Below are 27465 nucleotides of genomic sequence, written 5' to 3'. Positions count from 1 at the left end.
AAGTTGAACCATAAGTTAAAAATGTATGCCTCTGGATGACTTGGGTGATATTACCCGTGTATCAGTATGGGGTAAAAAGAAATGAGTTTTTTGGGGGGGGACTAGGTCTCCTTTGCCTGCAGAGGATAGAGCAGTTTCTTCTTAAAGCAGCTCTTCTCTGTTTTGCAGAGGGTAGAACTACACATTAACTATAAAACACTTAACAGGTAGGTGCTCAACTGATTTTAAGTTTTATAAATATTTGTAGCTGTTCAGCTATATTTACCACGTTATCAGTCTAAAAATTATCGGACAAAAATGTATCGCAAGATAATTAGTCCGATAATGGTTTTTAAAGTTATCTAAAAAGATAATCTGAAAATGAAAACATTATCTCCGATAATTATCGGATTATCGGAACTGTGCCCACCACTGCTTTTCAGCTTTGATCAGACTGATCGATCAGGGCGTTTGATGAGTGCACCGACATGCAGCGAGTGCGCGTTTATTTTAAAGAATCACAGCTCTTTTCAGCTTTGATCAGACTGACTGATCAGGGCATTTGATGAGCGCACCGACATGCAGCGAGTGTCGTTTATTTTAAAGAGTCACAGCTTTTTTCAGGTTTGATCAGACTGATCGATCAGTGCATTTGATGATCGCACCGACATGCAGCGAGTGTCGATCAGACACACAGAGAGAGAGAGAGAGAGACAGAGAGAGGGAGAGCGGGCGCGTGTGAGAGAGAGTGAGCAACCGACCTGCTGTTTCTGTTGTTTCTGGATTTCTGAGTTGAGGTTTGATTCCCTGTTCTGAACACAGGTGCTGTGGGCTGTGTGATCATGTTCTCATGTTCTCCAGCTGACGCACTCAGTTTTTGGTTGTGTACAGGAGTGCAGTGTTGCACAGACTTACATGCAGTAACGCTACAGCATAGACAATACGCTGCAATGAGCAGCTCTACAAATACACCAATGTGACAGGGGCTTCAGCCAAAGTGATCGTATGATTTGTATGTGGCAGCTGTCCATGGTGCTGAAACAACCAACACAAGGGAAAACCCAGAGGTAATCATCATCTAATGAAGGAAATAAAATACATACACAGGTCTGCTTAAAAGAACAACTCTGAATATCTAAAAATAAATCTGAAGAACATGTGGTGCTTTATTACGATTTATCAGAAAATTGGTTTGTATTTAATTAAAATATTATTGCGTGATGATTAGCTGTCTGTGGCTTGCCATGTCATGGGCAGTACACTTTCAGGGAAATTAATGTCATTCCAATTGATAATTTGCATGTTGTCTTTAATTCAATAGAAAAAAAAAGACAACATTGATTTGTGCTTGTGTGCGCATACACACACACACAGAAATTCTCTGGCCTTTGTTCTGTAAAAACTGTTCACATGAACAGTTTTTACATGTTTTATCTAAAAATCAAGCAAAGGTGAATTCAGATAATGGATGTCATCCATCGTCCAAACATTGCTGTCATGCCCCACACCCATGTTTTATTGCCAATCGTTGCATTTGACTGGGAACCCAACCACGTTTCTGCTCTTCCTGGACTGTACCGCCCCCCCCACCTCTCACACACACACACACACACACACACACAACTCCAAGCAGGCCTCTGGGGGAGGTTTGAGTTTAGCTGGCAGCAGAGGACATGGACCTGGAGCTGGTGTCATGTGCCTAGACCCTACCAACTATCCGACCCCACTCCTACATCACTAGAAGGAGCCAGTCTGCCTGGAAGAGGTTAAGAGTGGGGAGCCGGCACCAGGATCTCATTCGTCATTCTCCTGAATGGGTTTTGAGGACAATAAACCTGTAGCACCAGGATGAATGGAGACGAAGTGTGCTGTCACTGAACCATGATTTATGGCTTCCAATTTCACTGATCTCCCGTACAGAAATGATGACTGATAAACAGTGATTAATCACCTTTATATCCCATTTTACTCCCTCCAACCACATACTAACTATAGTTATGATGATTCTGGAATACATCCTGAATCTCAAGCACCTGTTTTCACATTCATTTTTCTCACAGGGAGGCAAATGGCATAATGAAAGGCACGGTCAGTGCTATTTTTTTGGTGGGAAGGTGGGGAGTAATTTAGAAACTAAAACATTGCTTTGGCATGAATTAGTTTTTCCCAGTTGCTAAAACACTAAACCCTGTTGTCTGAACCAAATGCTCAGTTCCTTGAACCCACTGATTGAATCAGTCACTCTTTTGGCAAAACCATATGCACTTTTCACCTGTTTAGACACAACTTGCCAACACATTTTCATGGTGATGCATCTGTGTTACATAATGGTGAGCACAGGTAGCAAAAGTCAAAGACAGTTAAAGCGCTGGTGTCACCAGTTGAAAGCAACAACTCAAAACTGATCACACTTGTGTACAATGATGTGAGGGAACATATATAAGCCAGTTCAGGGAGCACTGGTTTGTGTGGCACCACAACGGATAGAAATCTGAGAGGAGGAGTTGGTGTGAGAGGAGGTCGAGGTGGTCGAAATGGTTGAGGTGGTCGAGGAGCTTGAGGTGGTCAACGAAGACAAAGAACAGTGATATCTGATGAAATCAAAGCTACTGTGATTGGCCGTGTTCTTGTCCACGGTATGAGCCTGAGGGAGGATGGACAAACATCAGTAGATTCACTGTGTCCACCAGAATCCCAAGATTTAGAGAAGGGAACAGGTCATGACCTTTTCTGACATTATAGTATGTACATGTTGACAGGAATTACTGTGTGACTATACTATATACTGTACCACAGTACACTGTAAGGAAATACATGTTTCAGTACATCACTGTGCCAATGTACTGTAGTATTGTAATGGAGGGTTAGTCTAACTGTAGGCCTAGTATTCCATGCATATTTTTGTAACTACATGTTCTCTTTTTGTAGAATTGAAAGAGTGCCACGTGGGGTGGGAGGACAGGTATGTTCTCCCCACACCAAGAGATCCTAATTGTCGATATGGTCCGTGAGAACAACGCCAATAAACTGTGTGAAATTCAGCGGACGATCATTGATGACCATGTCAATTTTGAGAGTATCAACAATGTCAGCCTCTCTACTGTTGATCGTATCCTCAAAAGCAACAGACTGTGCATGAAACAGCTGTACTGATTCTCCTTTGATCGCAACTCAGACAGAGTCAAAGAGCAAAGATTCCAGTACGTACAGGTTGGTATATATCTAGACACATTCAGTGTTGATTACTGTAAGTAGTGATGGTCTAAATCACTCTTTCTGTATCACTTATATAACTGAGCCGCTGCTCCTCCACGTCGAAAGGAGTCAGTTGAGGTGGCTCAGGCATCTTTTCCGGATGCCCCCTGGACACCTTGCTGGAGAGGTGTTCCGGGCACGTCCCATTGGGAGGAGGCTCCGGGGAAGACCCAGGACACGTTGGAGGGACTACATCTCTCGGCTGGCTTGGGAACGCCTTGGGGTTCCCCCGGAGGAGCTGGGGGAGATGTATGTGGATCGGGAGGTCTGGGCGGCTTTGCTTGAGCTGCTGCCCCCGCAACCCGACTCCGGATAAAGTGGAAGAAAATGGATGGATGGATGGATGGATGGATGGATGGATGGATGGATGGATGGATGGATGGATGGATGGATGGATGGATGGATGGATGGTTGAATAAAATTGAACAGGGCTTCATGCTGGAACCATTGTGCTGCACTTTACTTGTGGAAAGGGTTTGTTAAAAGCTGTTAACTAGGAATATCTAATTTTTTTATAACACTTCATACATTTGTTGTTTATTTGAGAACATTTTATTTAACTTATTACCAGGGAGCACTTTGCAATTATTTTATTTTCCTGTTTGTATAATGTTACAATAAATTGTTGGTTTAAATAACAAGCAAATTTAGGTTTTCCATTTTGTTCCCAAACTGTACCAAAAATGAACCGAACCGTGACCTCAAAACCGAGGTACGTACTGAATCGTGATTTTTGTGTATCGTTACACCCCTACCTTCTACCATACTCCTCTTTCCTGAACCCCATTTAAGAATTCTTCTCCTCATGACAGTAGAAAGTATATGACCACCAACCTTACACCAGGGTAAACTGCCTGCAAGCCATGGAACTAGGTGACATAGGTGTGGAGGAATGGCAAGCCTGGATACGGTACATCAGTGTTTTTTCCCCCCACTGCCTGCCAGACAAAATGTGGCCTGTAATGTAAATGAAATCCTGTGGCCTGACCCAGTATGAAGAAATGATGCTGTGGCTGAGTAATGCACTTCTCATTTGTATATTTTTGTACTTTATTTTTATGTAGGCTTACTGTATACAAGTGCTAAATGCACATGATTTCTGTTAGTTTTTGTACTGTACAAGTACTACGTGTAAATGCACATGATTTCTGTTAGTTTTTGTACTGTACAAGTGCTACGTGTAAATGCACATGATTTCTGTTATTTGTACTGTTTTTTACTATGTACAAGTGCTAAATGCTCAGGTTTTTGTTTTACAACATGCATTTAGCCTACAGTGAACAATAAACATTTATTTCTACACATTCATGTCCTGAACATTGTATTTTCTATTTTTCCATGTGGTGTTTAGAGACTGCTCAGTAGTGTTTTTAATTTTGATCGACTCGGGGCATGATTTGACAACATAGTTCAGTTTTGGGCACAGATTGAACTGTTTTGAGGTGGAAGTTTGGTTTTGCAAGAAAAGTCTGGGGAGGTGATCATCTAGTGGTTAAAGCATTGGGTTTGAGATCAGAGAATCCTTGGTTCAAGGCAAGTCCTTAATCCCCTATTGCTCCCGGTGTATAGTGAGTACCTTCTATGGCAGCATCCTGACATTAGGGTCAATGTGAGGCATTATTTGTGAAGCGCTTTGAGCATCTGATGCAGATGGAAAAGCACTATATAAATGCAGTCCATTTACCATTTTGTGAATATAGCTTGAAAATTGGGTTTTGTTTTCACAGTTTAAAGAAAAGAAGAGCAGCTTTCGAGAAATGTGTTTTAGCAGTTGAGAAAAACTGTAATACAGTGTAGATTCAAAAATGTATCTCTTATTTATGTTTCCCATCTTCCCAACTGGCAAGCATATGTTGTCGTTTAGGGTTGGCAAACTCCAGCACCATGTCAAGATGACTTGAAAAATTAGCAGCCAATAAATCACAACCCCTCCTGCTTCCCCTGCCTAGAGTGGTGGACCACACTCCCTCTGATTTATGAGATGATTTGGAGAAATGTGTGTGTGTGTGTTTACAAAATGAAGAGAAAGTGTTCATGAACAAGGGCTGTATTAGCATCTATATTCTACATAGGTTATCTATTTCTGTGTGCTGCAATGTATTGGGCTGAATGTATAAGAATACAAACAGGGCAGTTCATAGTGCAATGTGCACATATAGGTCAGTAAAATGCAGAAAACAAATGCACACACATTTAACACCAATTTGGTGCAGATTCTACCTGACTATAGGGAGTAATGCATGTGTGCAGAGGTACATTTAGACATGTGTTCTCTGTGTTTAATTATCAAGGGAAGATACTGAAACTAAATGACTGGTGGTGGGGGGGACTTACAGAGGAGGTGGCACAGAGGGGGGTGAGGGGTTGGGGATAAAATAAAAATGATAGATGGCTGCTTTCTGTCATTGACAGTTATTTAGAGGTTTGCCGTAAAGCTGTCCGGAGAATGAACAGATTTTAGTCTAATGAGCAGAAAGGAAAGCCGTTAAAGTGGCATGATGTGCTCAGCACTTCTTCCAAATGAAATAGTACCATTTCCCCCTCATTAAAATGCAAAGGGTTCATATAACATACAGCAATAAAGCTGGCATGTCGAGGCGGAGAGAGATAGGGAAAACCCCACAGAGCTCATCTCATTCCCCCGTTACTGAGAGCAGAAGGAATAGTGGCCTTCAACAGTGTAGGTGCCAACAATATCGCTCACTCAATCTCCCTTATTCGGTTAGCTCTGTAAAAGTCAATCTGGCACACTTGGCAAATCCATCCACAGCAGCAGCCTCCACAATCTGATCACAGTTGCAGGGGCGCTTGCTCTTGAAATAATTTTTTTCAGCTTTATAGTCACACATGGTGCAAACAATAGCTCAGGCTCCCTCAGCCACTCAGAAAGGTTTGGATCATCCACTTCTTATCCAAGCCTCTCTTAGATTCACTTTGATTCCAGGGGAATTTCATGTTCAGTGGGTTCAGGATAAATCCGATTGCAGAAATTCAAGAATCAGATAAGGATGGGCTGCGGCTGATAGCCGCCTCACGTATGGTGAAGTGCATGTGGTGGAAGATGGAGATGAAAACAACTTTTTAAAAATCTGCTGCAGGTTTCTTACCAGCATACAGTTCAGGACCATAGACAGCACCTACAACTGGGTTCAGCTTCCAGCCTTGTGGAGAGAGAACATTTTTCCATGAAATCTGGTTTTCATTAGACCAATTTGAAAAGACAATATTCTGAGAACAAGCAACAGTGGCCTTAGTGACCACCAGGACCCTGGAATTAGCAGCAAGGTTTCACATGCAACTTAACAGACCTTCATTTTTTTTTGGTGTAAACATTGTGAGCATTAAAACATGGCCCAAACTTCACTGGTTCAAGATTCACTAGTCTAATAAATTTTGCATCCTGACTCATTCACTGACTCAATGATTCTCTCTCACTGACTCATGGAATCATTGAATGCATCGCTCCCTGACTCACTGAATATATCACCAGTGGTGGGCACTGTTCTGCTAATTCGCTAATCGCTAATTACCAAAGCTAACTTTTTCATTAGCAGATTAGCTATTCAGATAACTTTGAAAACCATCAACAGACCAATTAGCTTCCACTAAATTTAGTTCCCCCGACTTTCCGCTAACATTTGTTTGCTGGTATAGTGAGTAACACTTAACAGTCAAAACCATTTGTAAACACTAAAATCATACATGTTAGATCTTGTTGTGTATTTTGCAAAAGTCAGACTGCTGTGCACTCAGCCCTCCCTTAGCAGAAGGGTACTGGCCAGCTGCTGTTGCCAAAAAATGTGTCATTTACTTTCCACATGCAACAACACAGACGTGTGGCAGAAGACATGAACCACAAAGCAGTTTTCACTCATGGTTTCATTTGTAAACAAAACTACATAATTCCAGACAGTTTATCGACTTTAACAGCAACTCTGTCATTTTTACAAAGTGAAAATATCGCACATATCTTTTATCAAATTCTGAAGGTTTGAGTGAGAGCACATATTTTTAAAGTAATTCACTAATTCTGAAGGTTTGAGCATTAAACAGACACATGCACCAAAAGGCATTATGGGAAATGACTGAGTCTCCTTTCATCACTCCCCCCCACCGTCAAAATGCATAGAACACTGCCACTGGTCTAGTGGTTAAGGTGTTGAGTTTGAGTCCAGAAGATCATGGGTTCAAATCCCCACCTGACTGGAAAATCACTAAGGGCCCTTGGGCAAGGCCTTTAATCCCCTATTGCTCCCGGTGTGTAGTGAGCACCTTGTATGGCAGTACCCTGACATCGGGTTGAATGTGAGGCATAACTGTAAAGCAATTTGAGTGTCTGATGCAGATGGAAAGGTGCAATATAAATGCAGTCCATTTATCTACTGGATAGGAGTGTGAATAGACCAACATTTATGAATCTCAGTTTTACGCTCGCAAACAGAATTTTCAGTTTTGAATTTTTTTTTGTTTTAATAAAAAAAATGATATATTTATAAGTACACATTTATTTGTAAAAACCAACACAGAAGTTACAGGGGGTGTCAGACAAAACTACATAATTTACAGGGGTGTCAATAATTGTCTTTATGCATAGGAAAATATTAGTAAATGATGTTTTACCATTCCATTTCATGTTGTGGGTATATCAATCATTCAAAAGAAATGTGTTTTGTTGATATGATTTTGTTAATTCATCAACAAATTTTGTGAAAAATTAGCATTTTTTGTTGTTGTTTATTTCAGTTTCATGACAGTATATCATTTTAAAGTGGAATACCACACACAAGTTACAGGATGCATTTTGACAGGGGGAGGGGAGGGAGTGATGAGAGTTGACTTAGTCCCATTTCCCATAATGCCTTTTGGCGCATGTGTCTCTTAACGCTCAAACCAACAGAATTAGCCCATTACTGTAAAAGATATGTGCAATATTTTCACTTTGTAAAAATGACAGAGTTCGATTCAATTTATTTCAATTTCAATTTATTTTCATTCATATAGTGCCAAATCACAACAAAGTTGCCTCAAGTGCATCACACAAGCTGTGTGAGTTGGCATTGATGTCGATAAACTGTCCTCATGGTTTATCAATGGTTGAAAAGTGCTTTGCCCATGATCTCATGTTCCACTGTCTGTGTTGCTATATGTTAAAAGTAAATGAGATTTTTTTTTTCTTTTTTGCAGTGGGCCAGGTGCATAAAGAGAAAGGGTGTGGCTCATAGCTTGTTTTGAGTATGTCATCGCCTTTGATTTTACCCAGCAGCCCTTGCAGTGCTTAAACTCAAAAATGGCTTATGAGTAGCTGACAGTGTACCGAGTCAATACTAAAACTTAGCGGTTAGCTGTAACTTCTGCTTTTTTTTAGCAGTTTATCAGTTTAGCGTTATAAAAGTTAACTTTTCGGTTTGCGGATTAGCGGTTATCAAAGCTAACTTTCAATTAGCTGTGCCCACCACTGTGTATCAATCACTAATTCACTCACTGACTTGTAGACTCAATTCACCCTATGCTAGCAATGCTAATCTTAGGGAATTTGAAAATTATGATGCAAAATTCTGGCTAAAAAGTATTGCTATGACCATAAATGTGAAATTTTTAAGATAAAAACAGGAACCGTTCATTGTTTCAAGAACAAATGTGTAGTATTTAAATATTGTAAAATACTCCAAGAAAACAGCTACATATGGAAACTCAGGATATGCTGTTGTTTCACAAATTAGAAAACATATCCACATGCATATGCTGAGCACATTTTGTGTGTGTAAAACTGTGACTGTTTTGCAGATTCATCATGATAGGTTATTCTATCATTCTCATACTAATTTGGGGTGCTCTTACAGTGCATCCAGAAATTGCTTCATTATATCTATGTTCAATGTTCCAGCCTTATTCCAAAATGGATGAAATTATTTTTTTCCTCAAAATTCAACAGACAGTACCCCATAATGACAATGTGAAAATCTACAAAAGTGAGACTTTTGCAAATTTATAAAAAAAAAAAAAATCACATGTACATACATATTCACAGCCATTGTTATGAAGCTCAAATTGAGCTCAGGCACATCCTGTTTCCACACATCATCCCTGAGATGTTTCTACAGCTTAACTGGAGTCCACCTGGGGTAAATTCAGTTGATTGGACATGATTTGGAAAGACACACACCTGTCTACATATAAGGTCCCACAGTTGACAGTCAGAGGACAAAAAAAGCATGAAGTTAAAGGAATTGTCTGTAGACTTCTGAGACATGATTGTCTGGAGACACAAATCTGGGGCAGGGGACAGAAACATTTCTGCTGCTTTGAAGGTCTCAATGTCTGTCTGTTCTCCCTTGATGGACTGCTGGCTTGAATGGCACTCTGTGGTGGTTTTTACTGATATTTCAAAAACTGATAGGAAACGGACTTCAATTTTAGATGTTGTATTGAAAAGATCACTTCACTGAGCAGATAAATTTTACTTCAGCTTACAAGCTGTCCACACAGCGCTCTGCCTGCTCTCCCCCCTGCTCTCCAGCACTGCACCCAGATGGGTGGGACGTTACCCTCAGCGTGGACCAGTAAAGTTATGAGATTGCCTGAAAGATGTTGCATTTGACCTTTAATATGCAGTGGCTGTTCGCGTTGTATTATTTAAAGTGGTATGTGTAAAAGTAAAACTGTGTTTTGTCTGTGTAGTCCTGTAAGCAAAAGAACAGCATGCATCATGGTTCCAGAGGAGATATGAAGTTATAATTAATATTATTATCATTATTTGTATAAGGAGATATGAAGTTAGTAAAGTAGCAAATTGGCCATGAGACATCTTGCCCCAACAGTTGTAATCGTTTTTTGTATTTCTGTTACCTGTCCAACACTTCTGTTAGATTTTAAAGTGGAACCATTGCAAATGTTAGCTCATTATTTACTCCTGTGTGAAGCTTAGGAGTGGTTGGTGTTTCCGTTAGCAGTTAGCTTGGGCTAGCTTGGCTACTCACTTGGATTTTCTGGTGCACAAATTATATTATATTACTCTCTACATTAATCTTGCTCGATGCTGACAGATAGGGTGGCTCTTTTAGAGAGCTGTGTCCAGAAGCTAGAGCAGTTCAGTGGAGTTAGATATTATGGGCACCCCAGATAAAGTGAGTGCCTGGCTGGCTAGTGCGTTCATTATGTCAGCAGGATGAATATGTTAGTTTAAATGAGTCAACACCCCTGAGTCACACTAACTGCCAGAATGCTCGTAGCACGGGCCGAGGCAGAGGATTAGCAGCAATCTTCCACTCCAGCTTATTAATTAATCAAAAACCCAGACAGAGCTTTAATTCATTTGAAAGCTTGTCTCTTAGTCTTGTCCATCCAAATTGGAAGTCCCAAAAAACAGTTTTATTTGTTGTTATCTATCGTCCTCCTGGTCGTTACTGTGAGTTTCTCTGTGAATTTTCGGACCTTTTGTCTGACTTAGTGCTTAGCTCAGATAAGATAATTATAGTGGGTGATTTTAACATCCACACAGATGCTGAGAATGACAGCCTCAACACTGCATTTAATCTATTGTTAGACTCGATTGGCTTTGCTCAAAATGTAAATGAGTCCACCCACCACTTTAATCATACCTTAGATCTTGTTCTGACTTATGGTATGGAAATTGAAGACTTAACAGTATTCCCTGAAAACCCCCTTCTGTCTGATCATTTCTTAATAACATTTACATTTACTCTGATGGACTACCCAGTAGTGGGGAATAAGTTTCATTACAGTAGAAGTCTTTCAGAAAGCGCTGTAACTAGGTTTAAGGATATGATTCCTTCTTTATGTTCTCCAATGCCATATACCAACACAGGGCAGAGTAGCTACCTAAACTCTGTGAGTGAGATAGATTATCTCGTCAATAGTTTTATATCCTCATTGAGGACAACTTTGGATGCTGTAGCTCCTCTGAAAAAGAGAGCCTTAAATCAGAAGTGCCTGACTCTGTGGTATAACTCACAAACTCGCAGCTTAAAGCAGATAACCCGTAAGTTGGAGAGGAAATGGCGTCTCACTAATTTAGAAGATCTTCACTTAGCCTGGAAAAAGAGTCTGTTGCTCTATAAAAAAGCCCTCCGTAAAGCTAGGACATCTTACTACTCATCACTAATTGAAGAAAATAAGAACAACCCCAGGTTTCTTTTCAGCACTGTAGCCAGGCTGACAAAGAGTCAGAGCTCTATTGAGCTGAGTATTCCTTTAACTTTAACTAGTAATGACTTCATGACTTTCTTTGCTAATAAAATTTTAACTATTAGAGAAAAAATTACTCATAACCATCCCAAAGACATATCGTTCTCTTTGGCTGCTTTCAGTGATGCCGGTATTTGGTTAGACTCTTTCTCTCCGATTGTTCTCTCTGAGTTATTTTTATTAGTTACTTCCTTCAAACCATCAACATGTCTATTAGACCTCATTCCTACCAGGCTGCTCAAGGAAGCCCTACCATTAATTAATGCTTCGATCTTAAATATGATCAATCTGTCTTTATTAGTTGGCTATGTACCACAGGCTTTTAAGGTGGCAGTAATTAAACCATTACTTAAAAAGCCATCACTTGACCCAGCTATCTTAGCTAATTATAGGCCAATCTCCAACCTTCCTTTTCTCTCAAAAATTCTTGAAAGGGTAGTTGTAAAACAGCTAACTGATCATCTGCAGAGGAATGGTCTATTTGAAGAGTTTCAGTCAGGGTTTAGAATTCATCATAGTACAGAAACAGCATTAGTGAAGGTTACAAATGATCTTCTTATGGCCTCAGACAGTGGACTCATCTCTGTGCTTGTTCTGTTAGACCTCAGTGCTGCTTTTGATACTGTTGACCATAAGATTTTATTACAGAGATTAGAGCATGCCATAGGTATTAAAGGTACTGCGCTGCAGTGGTTTGAATCATATTTATCTAATAGATTACAATTTGTTCATGTAAATGGGGAATCTTCTTCACAGACTAAGGTTAATTATGGAGTTCCACAAGGTTCTGTGCTAGGACCAATTTTATTCACTTTATACATGCTTCCCTTAGGCAGTATTATTAAACATTGCTTAAATTTTCATTGTTACGCAGATGATACTCAAGTTTATCTATCCATGAAGCCAGAGGACACACACCAATTAGCTAAACTGCAGGATTGTCTTACAGACATAAAGACATGGATGACCTCTAATTTCCTGCTTTTAAACTCAGATAAAACTGAAGTTATTGTACTTGGCCCCACAAATCTTAGAAACATGGTGTCTAACCAGATCCTTACTCTGGATGGCATTACCCTGACCTCTAGTAATACTGTGAGAAATCTTGGAGTCATTTTTGATCAGGATATGTCATTCAATGCGCATATTAAACAATATGTAGGACTGCTTTTTTGCATTTGTGCAATATCTCTAAAATTAGAAAGGTCTTGTCTCAGAGTGATGCTGAAAAACTAATTCATGCATTTATTTCCTCTAGGCTGGACTATTGTAATTCATTATTATCAGGTTGTCCTAAAAGTTCCCTGAAAAGCCTTCAGTGAATTCAAAATGCTGCAGCTAGAGTACTGACAGGGACTAGAAGGAGAGAGCATATCTCACCCATATTGGCCTCTCTTCATTGGCTTCCTGTTAATTCTAGAATAGAATTTAAAATTCTTCTTCTTACTTATAAGGTTTTGAATAATCAGGTCCCATCTTATCTTAGGGACCTCATAGTACCATATCACCCCAATAGAGCGCTTCGCTCTCAGACTGCAGGCTTACTTGTAGTTCCTAGGGTTTGTAAGAGTAGAATGGGAGGCAGAGCCTTCAGCTTTCAGGCTCCTCTCCTCTGGAACCAGCTCCCAATTCAGATCAGGGAGACAGACACCCTCTCTACTTTTAAGATTAGGCTTAAAACTTTCCTTTTTGCTAAAGCTTATAGTTATGGCTGGATCAGGTGACCCTGAACCATCCCTTAGTTATGCTGCTATAGACTTAGACTGCTGGGGGGTTCACATGATGCACTGAGTGTTTCTTTCTCTTTTTGCTCTGTATGCACCACTCTGCATTTAATCATTAGTGATTGATCTCTGCTCCCCTCCACAGCATGTCTTTTTCCTGGTTCTCTCCCTCAGCCCCAACCAGTCCCAGCAGAAGACTGCCCCTCCCTGAGCCTGGTTCTGCTGGAGGTTTCTTCCTGTTAAAAGGGAGTTTTTCCTTTCCACTGTCGCCAAGTGCTTGCTCACAGGGGGTTGTTTTGACAGTTGGGGTTTTTCTGTAATTATTGTATGGCTTTGCCTTGCAATATGAAGCGCCTTGGGGCAACTGTTTGTGATTGTGATTTGGTGCTATATCAATGAAATTGATTTGATTTGATTTGATTAGCACTAGATTAGCAATGCTGGCCAAAAATGCTGGCTTTCGGACAGTTGTTAGGCAGAAGAAGTCACGTAGCGCTTGGTGCCTTGTTGTGGCACCCAGATCACAATCGCCAGAGTGAACTGTGAACCAGTTTTCAGCCTTAGATATGCCTGTTGTTAGCTCAACAAGTCCACAGCTGACTTCTACCCGTACCTCCATGCTGAAAGATTTCAGATGCCAGCTGATGTTAAAGGTATTCTTGGGGTCAGAGCACCTGACACTGTCTCTCACCTTAGGGTGCTGACATTGCAAAAGGGCAGACAGACAAAGGAACATGACACTCGATACAGCCGCAGAGTTATTCAAGTCAATTGCAATTTATTTTCAATTGATTTCATTTATATCATGCCAAATCACAACAAAGTTGCCTCAAGGCACTTCACACAAGTAAGGTCTAATCTTACCAACCCCAAGAGCAAGCAGACAGGCGACAGTGGTAAGAAAAACTCCCTCTGATTATTTGAGGAAGAAACCTCAAGCAGACCAGACTCAAAGGGGTGACCCTCTGCTTGGGCCATGCTACCAACACAATTGACAACACGAACATACAGGAAATTTTGGGAAATTTTGCTGGTGCACAGGACAGGAGGCACCCACTCACATCTCTGGATAAAGCCGCACCTGAGAAAAAAACAGAATCAAGAGGCAGAAAGACAACAAATATAGTATAATTTGTCAGCAATTAAGCAACAAGAAAAACAGAAGAAATGCTAAGGTGATCACCGGCCACGAGCCCTAAGCTTCACTAAAAGACCCAGAAAGATGTGTCGGCATCAATTAATAGTCTCTGGTCTCCTCCCCTCCCCTGGTAGTGATGAGGCATTTAGTAGGCTGATGACATTGAATAGGTGGCTGGTAAAAGTTTTATTGATAGCTGGCCTTTTTGGTGTCACCATGGTTTGCTGATGCTGGACGGCCTTCATCCTACTGGGAAAGGCACCGCCATCTTATCTGTGAACATAGATTGAGCTCTACAGGGAGGGTATCATTAAGACTTTACAGCAGGCCATGGAGGAGGTGATTAGAGAATCTGCAGGGCCTATGATTAATGTGGTAAGAACCATCAGTTTAGTGAGGAAATTAGTGCAGAAAATCCACTATGGTAATAGTGCAGTTATGTGGCAGAGAGGGAAAATTTGTCAGGTTGAGACTGTGGCCTGTTTCCACAGACATGTTGAAAAAGAGCATAGAGGGAGATGCTTTGTAAACCTAATACCCATTGCTACATTGGATGACATTAAAACTGAGGATCCCTCACTGGCCCTTCCTGTAACATCAAACATTTTGTGTCTGCTACCTACAACCCATGTGGAACTTTTTAAACCTAAACCTGATACTAAGCATCTTATATACACTACTCTAGAACCACTTACACATCCCAATAGTCTAATTGTCAATCCCACTGAGGTCCTTTGTTTGGGTCTCATTAACATAAGGTCACTGACCTCAAAATCACTGTTGATAAAATGTCTACTTAAGAAACACCACATACAGTAGTGTTCAGAATAATAGTAGTGCTATGTGACTAAAAAGATTAATCCAGGTTTTGAGCAAATTTCTTATTGTTACATGGGAAACAGGTACCAGTAGATTCAGTAGATTCTCACAATCCAACAAGACCAAGCATTCATGATATGCACACTCTTAAGGCTATGAAATTGGGCTATTAGTAAAAAAAGTAGAAAGGGGGTGTTCACAATAATAGCAGCATCCTCTGTTGACGCTACAAACTCAAAACTATTATGTTCAAACTGCTTTTTTAGCAATCCTGTGACTCACTAAACTAGTATTTAGTTGTATAATCACAGTTTTTCATGATTTCTTCACATCTGGGAGGCATGGAGTCAACCAACTTGTGGCACCTTTCAGCTGTTATTCCAATCCAAGATTCTTTAACAACATTCCACAGTTCATTCACATTTCTTGGTTTTGCTTCAGAAACAGCATTTTTGATGTCACCCCACAAGTTCTCAATTGGATTTAGGTCCGGGGATTGGGCAGGCCACTCCAAAACATTAATTTTGTTGGTTTGGAACCAAGATTTTGCTTGTTTACTAGTGTGCTTGGGGTCATTGTCTTGTTGAAACTCCCATTTCAAGGGCATGTCCTCTTCAGCTAAGGCAACATGACCTCCTCAAGTATTTTGACTTATCCAAACTGATCCATGATACCTGGTATGCGATATAATAGGCCCAACACCATAGTAGGAGAAACATGCCCATATCATGATGCTTGCACCACCATGCTTCACTGTCTTCACGGTGAACTGTGGCTTGAATTCAGAGTTTGGAGGTCGTCTCACAAACTGTCTGTGGCCCTTGGACCCAAAAAGAACAATTTACTCTCATCAGTCCACAAAATATTCCTCCATTTCTCTTTAGGCCAGTTGATGTGTTCTTTGGCAAATTGTAACCTCTTCTGCACATGTCTTTTATTTAACAGTGGGACTTTACGGGGGATTCTTGCACATAAATTAGCTTCACACAGGCATCTTCTAACTGTCACAGCACTTACAGGTAACTCCAGACTGTCTTTGATCATCCTGGAGCTGATCAATGGGTGAGCCTTTGCCATTCTGGTTATTCTTCTATCCATTTTGATGGTTGTTTTCCGTTTTCTTCCACGCGTCTCTGGTTTTTGTGTCCATTTTAAAGCATTGGAGATCATTGTAGATGAACAGCCTATAATTTTTTGCACCTGCGTATAAGTTTTCCCCTCTCCAATCAACCTTTAATCAACTACGCTGTTCTTCTGAACAATGTCTTGAACGTCCCATTTTCCTTCAGGCTTTCAAAGAGGAAAAGCATGTTCAACAGGTGCTGGCTTCATCCTTAAGTAGGGGACAACTGATTCACACCTGTTTGTTCCACAAACTGACGAACTCACTGACTGAATGCCACACTACTATTATTGTGAACATCCCCTTTTCTACTTTTTTTTACTAATAGCCCAATTTCATAGCCTTAAGAGTGTGCATATCATGAATGCTTGGTCTTGTTGGATTTGTGAGAATCTACTGAATCTACTGGTACCTTGTTTTCCATTGTAACAATAAGAAATATACTCAAACCTGGATTAATCTTTTTAGTCACATAGCACTACTATATTCTGAACACTACTGTAGATATGATTGGTTCATGTGAAATCTGGCCTTAAACCTACTGTTGTCCTCCCTTAAATGAAACCTGTCCACCAGCATACAAATTTTTTTCATGTCCCTCATGATACAAAGCAAAGCAGGGTGTTGCAGGGTCTAAAATATAATTGGTTTGAACATCTGACTCTCCGCTCTGCCCAGGATACTACTTATAACAAGGTCAAAAGAAAAATGTCACCATGCTATTTTGTCACTGTATATAGGCCCCCGGGCCCATTCTTGAATTCCTTAGATGAATTTGGTGAGTTTCTATCTAACTTGGCAACGCATGCAGATACCATTCTGATTGTTGGTGAATATATAAATAAGCCTTCTGACCCCCTCTGCATATCATTTATGGACATTATGGATGTATAAGGATTCCTGCAATGCATTCAGGGTTTGACACACATTCGTGGGAATACCCTGGATTTGGTCCTTTTTCGCAGTATTGTTGTCACAAATATTGAGATCATGCCTCTTGCGTCGGTGGTCTTGGATCACTCAGTTATTACGTTTACAGTCTCACTGCCATGTTTAGTGGAATGAGAACCTTATTCATCATTGTGGTGACATGTCAACTCTTCAACTGCAACTGAACTTGGAGCCAGGGTCCCTGATATCTTACCATCACTTGTGGAAAATGAACATTCAGTAGACAATCTGGTGCACAGTTTAAAGTAGACCTGCACTGAAATAAATGTGGTCAGATCTCAGAAAGAAATAGCTGATATGTATATTTATAAGACCCTTATGAATGCAGTAAAGTAAATCTGCAAGCCCAATTGTAATTCAGCAAAGAAATCTTCATTTAAAATGACAAATTTGCAGCTAAAATTTTGGCCTCAGCGAAAACTGTTTGTACATCCGGGTCATTGCAGTGACGTTCGGCAGAAGATGGAGCGCTCGTGCCTTCAGTCTGATCCCGCGTTGAAATTGATTTTATCTGTTAGTAATGTTACTGTATATACATCCTGGTTTCACGCATCCAAAGTAAGCTGCAATGAATGTGAGATACAGCTCTGCATGCTCAGCTCAGCGTCGAGCGACATCGACAGCGGGGCGGACGTTCTTCCCCAAAGCCTCGCTCTCTGCCTCGCTGCGCTTACCGAGTCGTGCTTGGTAACCGCCGAAGTGGGCCACTCACACTGCCCCCGTGTCTGCTTTGCAGCCGGCATCAGCTCTCTGTGTACTGAATGGAGGTGCAGCCAACTTGGCCACACGTCCAGAGACTAGGCTCGCTGTTTTGATGTGGAGCGGCCGGTAACACCTGTTGCTGCAAGGACAGACTTTCCGCAGCGCCGCACGTCTCGGTAATCGGAGCTGCAGAGCTCCATGGCCGCTGAGAGAGGTTTATATCTTTTTAATGACTTGAATTCTTTGCGGGTCTCGCCTCCGTACCAGGACGGTACTGGAGGCGAAAGACAGTAGATTTTCAATGCGACACCACTCAATCAAACGGGTGTATGAAAGTCCCCCAAAATAATTTTCAAGCACAAATAAAGAAATGTGTACTCACCAAACGTGCCGCAAGACAATATGAAGTTTTTAAAAACAGTAGATCCTTCCGTTATAAGACAAGAAAAGGTGCAGATGCAACGACGTAAATCCACAAATTACAGTTGGCGCGCGCAATGCATGCTGGGAGAGGGTCTTTTCCCTGACGTTCGGCAGTGTCCAGATGTGATGACAGTTTGCGGTAGAGCTAAATTTAGCTGTAAATTTGTCATTTTTAAATGACGATTTCTCCGCTGAATGACAGATCTGGGCTTGCAGATTTACTTTACTACATTCAGAAGGATCTATGGTAATATAAGTCATTTTTGGTCCAAAGATCTGACTGCATTTATTTCCGTGCAGGTCTACTTTAAACAAAGCGCTCACAACCACACTTGACACGATCACTCCACCTATATCTATAACCATGCTCCCCCAAAATACACTCACCTTGGTTTACATGATTACAGTGATTATGGCATAGTTCAAAACAAGAAGTATTCCACCCTTGCGTGGCGTGATTCTATCTTAGACTATAAGCATGCACTACTGGCTACAAAGCGGACCTATTACGCTGATTTGGTCAACAAAAACAAGCATATTTCAAAGTTCCTGTTCAACACGGTGGCAACACTTATTCATGGACAACCACCTGTAAGTTGCTCTCCTTTTACAGCACAAAATTTCTTGGATTACTTCGAGAAGAAAATAGAAGACATCGGGTTAAACATATCGCAGCATGCCTTAACCCAGCTACTAACCTTGTATTGAGGTTGATGCCATTACTTATATGCTACCAAGCTTCAACAAAATTGATTGTATCTCACTAGGCGTGCTGATGAATCTTGTACTTTTGGTTAAAAGCACAACCTGCTTATTTGATCCCATACCAACAGAACTGTTTTAGGACCTATGGCCCACTCTTGGGCCGACTGTGCTGGAAAATATTAATCTCTCATTAACATCTGGATCTGTTCCTAAATGTTTCAAATCTGCAGTGATTAAACCATTACTTAAGAAATCTAATCTTGACCCTAGTGTATTGAAAAACTATAGGCTGATATCAAATCTATCATTTTGTTCTAAAGTTCTGGAAAAAGTGGTTTCATGGCAGCTCATGGACCACCTTACTGAAAATAATGTTTTTGAGCCACTGCAGTCTGAATTTAGAACATATCATTCCACTGAGACAGCTCTCATTAAAGTGGTAAATGGCATTCTGCTTACAGTGGATTCGGACACCACAACGGTTTTGGCGCTGTTAGAGCTCAGTGCTTCATTTGATACCGTGGATCATCATATTCTACTTGATAGGCTGGAAAATCATTTGGGGATTACTGGGAGTGTCCTTGCATGGTTGACATGATACCTGGACCAGTTGTTCTCATTGTGTCTTGTACAATAACACTACCTCCAAGCTTGTTCCACAGGAGTCCATCTTTTAATTGCACCCGTTGGGGACATACTGCATTTTGGGATTACCTTTCTTTGCTATACTGATGATACTCAGTTGTACATGCCGATAACTCCTAGTAATCTCATCCACATAAAATCCTTGGAGGGTTGCCCTGCATCAGTAAAAAGCTGGATGTCCAGCAATTTCTTACTTTTAACCTCGGACAAGGCTGAAATGATGTGAGACATCAGCATGAGTTTGATCAGCTAAATCTTAACCTAGGCTCGTGTGTCATACACCACACTGACAAAGTAAGGAACCTTGGGGTAATTTGTGATCCCATGTTGTCCTTTGACCTACACATTAGAGATATTACGAGGGACTGCTTTCTAAGTTCTGATCTACCACAGTCCAGCATTAGGGGCCTCCAATTTGTTCAAAATGCTGCCAGACTCTTGACAGGAAGCAGAAAGTTTGACTAAATTACACACTATTTGGCGTCTCTTCACTAGCTTCCTGTCTCTGTGAGATAAAATTTTATGGTTGTGCTATTAACCTATAAAGTTATTCATGGACTGGCACCTCCCCACTTAGCTGACCTAATTAAACCCTACGTACAGGGCACAGGACCACTTTGTGTCCCTAGGGTGAATAAAAAGTCTGTGGGCCATAGAGCCTTCTCTTATGGTACACCTGTTTTGTGGAATGATCTCTCTATGGAGATAAAACAGTCTGAGTCTGAATAGAAAATCAAGTACAGACTTAAGATGCATATATTCTCTCTTTCGTATGGCTGGTATAGTAGCAAGTATGGCACTATGCTTCCTATCCATTAATTAATTTTATTTGTAACAGAACAGAATTCGGTCTCAACTTTTGGTTCTGTCAGTGAAACTTAGTGCTAGTGGCCGGTGAACACCTTAGTATTTTCTCTGCTCTCCTGTCAATTTACTGTTGATGGATTATACCTTAGGTGTAGCTTTACCGGGAGACTGATTCTGCTCTTTCACTTTTCTGTCTGAGGAACGGATAGCGGGACGACTACTGAACACAGGATGCCAGACTGTCAGACTTCAGACTGCATTTGAAATGAACATTTTTGCGGGAACAGGCCTACTGTTGGCATGAGGACTGCTGGATAACCCCTGCCTGTGGCATAACTGCCTGTGTAGACTTCTTATCAATATATATTCTTTGTTATTATGTCACGTTGTGTTTGAATTCCTGTTTTATGTATATTCAGCTCTGTAAAGCTTTGTAAAAACTGTTAGAATGGCATAATCAGTGGGTCACGGCCTCTGAGTCTGGTTTGCTTGAGTTTCTTCCCCAATATCATCAGAGGGAGTTTTTCCTTACAACTGTCACCTGTCTGGTTGCTCTAGGGGTTGGTAAGGTTAGACCTCTCTTGTGTGAAGCACTCTGAGGCAGCTTAGTTTGTGATTTGGTGCGGCAGACACAGACACACACACACACACACACACACACACACACACACACACACACACACACACACACACACACACACACACACACACACACACACACACACACACACACATACATATCTTCAACCGCCTCATCCAATTAAGGGTTGCAGGGGGCTGGAACCTATCCCAGCAGTCATAGAGCGCGAGGCGGGGTACACCCAGGACAGGATACCAGTATATAGACAAACAAACAGTCACACCCACACGCACATCTACGGACAATATTTAAATATTCCATTCCACCTAACCCGCATGTCTTTGGACGTGGGAGGAAACCGGAACACCCAGAGGAAACCGATGTAAACACAGGGAGAACATGCAAACTCCACACAGAAAGGCCACAGGTGGGAATTGAACCCACAACCTTCTCGCTGTGAGGCAACAGTGCTAACCACTAAGCCAGCGTGAGATATAAATTAAATAAATTGAAATTGAAATAAATTGAAAACACAGTGGCCTCCATGATCCAAAAGGGAAGAAGCTTGGACCCACCAGGACTCTTCTGAGAGCTGGCCATCCATCTGAATGATCAGGGGAGAAGGACGTTAGGTAGATGAGCAAGAACCTGATGGTCATTCTGTCAGATCTCCAGCATTCCTCTGTAGAAAAAGGAGAACTTTCCAGAAGCACAACCATCTTTGCAGCAATCCACCAATCAGGCCTGTATGGTAGAATGACCAGATGGAAGCCACTCCTTAGTAAAAGGCACATGGCAGCCTGTCTGGTGTTTGACAAAAGGCACCTGAAGGACTCTCAGACCAGGAGAAACAAAATTCTCTGGTCTGGTGAGACAAAGATTGAACTCTTTGGCATGATGTTTGGAGGAAACCAGGCACCATCCTTACAGTGAAGCATGGTGGTGTCAGCATCATGCTGTGGAGATGTTTTTCAGTGGCAGGAACTGAGAGACTAGTCAGGATTGAGATAAAGATGAATGCAGCAATGTACAGAGACATCCTGGTTGAAAACCTGCTCCAGAGCGCTCTTGACCTCAGACTGGGGGACGGTTCATCTTTCAACAGGACAATGACCCTAAGCACACAGCCAAGATATCAAAGGAGTGGCTTCAGGACAACTCTGTGAATGTCCTTGAGTGGTCCAGCCAGAGCCCAGAACTGAATCCGACTGAATATCTCTGGAGAGATCTGAAAATGTCTGTGCACCGACGCTCCCCATCCAACCTGATGGAGTTTGAGAGGTGCTGCAAAGAGTAATGGACCAAACTGCCCAAAGATAGATGCACCAAGCTTGTGGCATCATATTCAAGAAGACTTGAGGCTGGAATTGCTTACAAAAGGTGCATCAACAAAGCATTGAGCGAAAGCTGTGAATACTTATGGGCATTCCATTTCTTTATAATATCTATTTTTTAATTTGTTATAATTGCAACCTAAAAAAAAAAAAAAAAATGTTTTTCATTTGTTATAATGGGGCACTGTGAGTAGAATTTGAGGGAAACATAATTTGCTCCATTTTGGAATAAGGCTGTGATATAACAAATTGTGGATCCTTTCAGGATGCACTGTATTTAATAATTCAGATCAGTATCTGTCTGATATTGGACAAATGTAATGAATTGATATCGCTAATAAATAAATCAAAAAAGAGAACCCAAATCGACCTGAGCCTTCTATTTGCCATCTGAGTAAGGGTTGGCTGTCTCTGTTTTCCTTTCGGGCTGCAGAACATTGCTTTCACAGTTTAAGTTGATGTGTTAGATGCTATGTTCACAAAGTACATCAGACAAATGTATTGACAGATTAGTTTGTTTTAAGACCAGGAAAAAGTGTCTGATTGGAGTTTGCAGGTACTGAAGGTTCCAGTATCATATCGGACACAAAAAAGTGGTATTATGCTATCCCTAATACTAATATGGCATTAATCATAACACCAATTTCAACTTCTTCGAAAGGTACCTTTTAAAATTAGCATGACCTTTTTTTAAAAAGATTACTGTACATTTTCACTGCACTGATTTGAATACTGTGTTTTACACTTACCATTTGTATAAGGGTTGGCCACTTTTTTGTTTGTCATCACACGTGCTGTTGCATTGTTAACCTGTTTGCACCAATAAAACACAAAGCGCGTGATTACTGATCTTGACATTTATCATATGTCCAAGATGGCAGAGAAAAAAAGCAACAAACCAGGAAGTGTCAGACAAATCCATCAAATGATAAAAAAATAAAGTGATGATGCAAATCAGCCCAAATAATTTTTTTGAGTTCTTCAAAATTTTGGGAATTTATTCATCATTTAAATCCTCTTACAAATTGTGCAATTGCTGAAAAGAGGAGGAAAGCATGCACAGATATAAAGCAAAGCAAATGACCTCCAAAATTTTAACTGGTAGAAAAAATACACTCAAATAGAAGGAAAAAAAATACAGAGCCTTGATTTTGTTCTGACTTGGTGAGAATAATGAGTGGAATTTTGTATTCAACAGGAAGAAAAGCAGGCAATGCTAAACAATGCTGTCAGGGAGTGCAGGTCTTCTCAGCTCTGACAAGAACCCAGAGGATGATAGCATGCGGTCATTCCACATTGTCAGGTGATGATGGTAAACTGTCGAATCCAGAATGACATGTATGAGTCCTGTATTCTACAGTTAAATGCACCATTATGCATGCATTCAGATCCACACACGCAGGGATGCAGATTCACACACACAGTGGCTGGCATGGCAGTGTAGTGGTGACAGGGGTCAACAGCAGGCAAGAAGTGGAAAAATGAAGGGAAAAAAGCACCTCTATTTTGCGTCCTTCTACGATTGTACCATTTAGTTTCTCTCGTGCACGATCAGCATCTGTGCTTGTTTCAAAAGTTACAAACCCAAAGCCCTGAGAGTCCCGAGTTAGCCAGGTGAAGAGAGAGGAGCACGGTCACACACACACACACACACACACACACACACACACACACACACACACACACACACACACACACACACACACACACACACACACACACACACACACAGGAAAAAGAAATGGAAAGGGAGAAGAGGTGAGAAGAGAGGAATAGGTGAGCAATAGTGGCAGCAGAGTCAAGTTGTAAGCAGGCAGATTAATTAGAGGCAGTTAGTGAGGCATCAGGAAAGAGCCAACAGACATCCAAGGAGGAGAGGATCACAGTGACATGACCTCACACAGCAACACCAACAAACCTGCTGGCTTTACCCAATTAAACAGCACAGGCACCCGTGCCATGGGTGAATGTCAGCAAGCAACAGATGCAAAACACAATGTTAGCTGCCGTGATAGTCGGCTAATTATCTACAGAGCTTTCGCCATGCAGTCACTCAAAAAACACCATCTTCCTTTTGAAGGTGTGGGCTTGATTTCCACACTAAGAACATTTTCTCTGAAATGGCATCAGCTCAGTGATGCAAAAGAATGAATGGTGTGACAGCATCACAGAGAGACAGAACACCAAAGATGTCAACCAGTGTGGAGTGTAACCACTTCTTATTTCCATTTTCATTCCCCCAATCTCAGTCTCTCTCGTTCTGTTGGGGTGTGGTGGTGGTGGTGGTGGGGGGTTGTCTATATCTTGAGTTATGTGGCCTGGGACACTGGACCTAAGTTGGAGTGCAGGCATTAAGATATTCTGACCAAACACGTCCCTTTCCTGTGGTTTGTATTTCTATTTTAGAGGTACAGGGAGGAGGAGAGGGAGTGTGGCCACCACTATCTGATAATTGCTTGAGGACGTAATACATGTGAAGCATGGCGCACAGTGAGATCATGTGCATACACAGGATCTCCAGGCTTCCGTTCTGAGCATAAATAACACAGGACCCATCCTGAAGGAAAGAGAGATAAAGAAGTAAATTTAAACAGGGGATGAGGGTAAAATTAATCCTTTGAGCAGTCACCTGACGGCAGCATCCCTCTCAGTATTTTTCATCATGCACAAATAATTAGCTTACAAGGAGGGAGAGTGGAGTGACCATTTTTCAAAGGAGACAAACATATTGAATGCAAATTGCCAAAGCTTCATAGGAAATAGATTGTTTATTAATGGCCTGGTAGGTTCATTATATAGCACAGAGGGTGTGGGAAAGAGGGAGAGAGAAGCATCATGGGTAATGGCTTTGTAGGGCAAAAACAATAAATGCTTGTTACGGAGGAGGAAGCAGGTTTATCCGGTGCTCAATCTTGTCTGGCTGAGGGGGCTGAGAGAGGCAGTGCTGGCTGGTTTCGGGGCTCCCAGCATGCCTGTAGATGAATCCAAACTACTCCCAGGTATGAATGGGAATCAATAGCATTCATGCCTCAACACCCAGCCAGGGAGCCTTTCTTCTTTATCAATGGAAAGCTGTGGAGCTTAGTACACTCTATTAAATGAACAGCTGCATGAGCAGCACTCGGCTGTTCACAGAACACGGGGCTTCAGTGAAATGAGTGGCATGCTTAGAAGATAAATAGCCAGCACGTGCCAGTCTTCTCCTGATGGCTGCATCAGGTAGTGGGTGAGGAAATCAACTTTATTTCTCTGTTTGCTTATTTTTACCCTTAACTGGCCTGAACTGTGCTCTCTTCTAAAATTTGTGGATGTTTAACATTTACTAACTGAAAAAGGTGTCATAACAAAATTAAACTTTATGAATCAACTTGGTGCCAAAGTCTTCAGGAGCTTGCAAATTTCTCCTGGTTTATTTTTGACTAGCTGGGGTACCCGGCACTGCCCAGGTTAACCTGTTTTAGACGTAAGGTGCTGAAGGAGGTTTGTAATACTGTTGGGGCGGGTCTCCTAACTTTGATCAATGCTTGTCTTAGATCAGGGTCTGTTCCAGCTGCTTTTAAACATGCTGTGGTTCGACCTCTTCTTAAAAAACTCACCTGGACTCATCAGTTTTATCCAATTTTAGACCTGTGTCTCATCTGCCATTTCTATCTAAGGTTTTAGAAAAGGCTGTCTTTTTACAGTTACAATCATTTTTAGAAGACAATCTCATCCTTGAAAAATTCCAATCTGGGTTTAGATCGCGACACAGCACTGAGTCAGCACTTTTAAAAGTTCATAATGACATCACTTTGTCAGTGGATGCAGGGAATCCTGCTGTGCTGGTTCTGTTGGACCTCACAGCAGCCTTTGATACTGTGGATCACACAGTACTTGTTTCCCGGTTAGAACATTTTATTGGCATTCATGGTACTGCACTTAAGTGGTTTAGATCATATTTGGCTGAAAGGAGCTTTTCTGTCATGATTGGGGACCTCTCCTCATCAACTGTTCATCTGTCTTGTGGAGTGCCGCAGGGTTCTGTCCTTGGGCCTATTCTATTTTCTTTGTACATTCTGCCATTGGAGTCAATTATAACCCAGCACAACCTGTCCTTTCATTGTTATGCAGATGATCTGCAAATCTATCTGCCTGTGAGGACTAATGGGAGTGATGCTTTGTCATCATTATTTAATTGTATTTGTGATGTAAAGCAGTGGCTGTCCCAAAACTTCCTTTACCTGAATGATGGTAAAACTGAGATCATGGTGTTTGAGCGCTCTGGCATACCAAATGTGGTAACACCAAATTTTGGTGCTTTGGCTAACTATGTAAAACCAGCTGCCAAGAATTTGGGAGTGATATTTGACAGCTGTCTGAGGTTTGATCAACAGATAAACTCTGTTGTCAAAGCTAGGTTTTTCCAGCTTCGTCTTGTGGCTAAAATAAAGCACTTTCTCAATAGACGTGATCTTGAGACGGCCATTCATGCTTTTATCAGCTCCAGACTTGATTATTGTAATGCACTTTATTTGGGCATTAATCAGTCGTCTCTTGCACGTCTCCAATTGGTGCAGAATGCTGCTGCTCGTCTTTTGACAAACACTTTTAGACGTGAGCATATTACGCCCATCCTGCACTCACTCCACTGGCTTCCAGTTCATTTTAGAATTGATTTTAAAATTTTTAATTTTTGTTTTTAAAGCTATTTATGGCCTTGCACCTCCCTACTTGTCTGAAATTTTAACTTTGCGCATCTACAGTAGGACATTAAGGGTGTCTGGCCAGCTTTACTTAGATGTTCCAAGGTCAAGATATAAACGCTGGGGTGATCATGCTTTTGCGGTAGCTGGCCCGAGACTGTGGAATGAGCTACCTCTTGAGTTACGTACTATTCCTGACCTAGCACTTTTTAAATCTAAGTTAAAGACTTATTTATTTAAACTGGCTTTTAACACTTAGTGGGGAGGTGACATGTTCTGTTATTTTTATGGTTTTTTTTTTTATGTGTTGTTTTAAAATTTTATTTTATGTGTTTTATTTTTTGTAAATTTGTGTTTTTAATGTTAAGCACTTTGGAAACCAGTCGGTGCTGT

At 41.2% G+C, this 27465-nt stretch overlaps 1 protein-coding gene across 1 annotated transcript in view; it reads right to left on the bottom strand.

The window, feature by feature from the left end:
* rbfox3a (RNA binding fox-1 homolog 3a) overlaps positions 1-27465 on the bottom strand; it is a 1755711-nt gene that overhangs the window by 48693 nt on the left and 1679553 nt on the right. Inside the window, exons 10-12 of the mRNA XM_034190050.1 lie at positions 23890-23982; positions 23140-23200; positions 6342-6395 (exon numbers count right to left, since the gene is read on the bottom strand). Coding sequence (XP_034045941.1) covers positions 6342-6395; positions 23140-23200; positions 23890-23982 — 208 coding nt within the window. The remainder of the gene's footprint in view (positions 1-6341; positions 6396-23139; positions 23201-23889; positions 23983-27465) is intronic.

The sequence above is a fragment of the Thalassophryne amazonica genome, chromosome 16, assembly GCF_902500255.1.
Source record: "Thalassophryne amazonica chromosome 16, fThaAma1.1, whole genome shotgun sequence".
NCBI classification, from domain to species: Eukaryota; Metazoa; Chordata; class Actinopteri; order Batrachoidiformes; family Batrachoididae; genus Thalassophryne; species Thalassophryne amazonica.
Note: the sequence above shows the minus strand (reverse complement) of the source record. Positions and strands in the feature narration are given on the sequence as shown.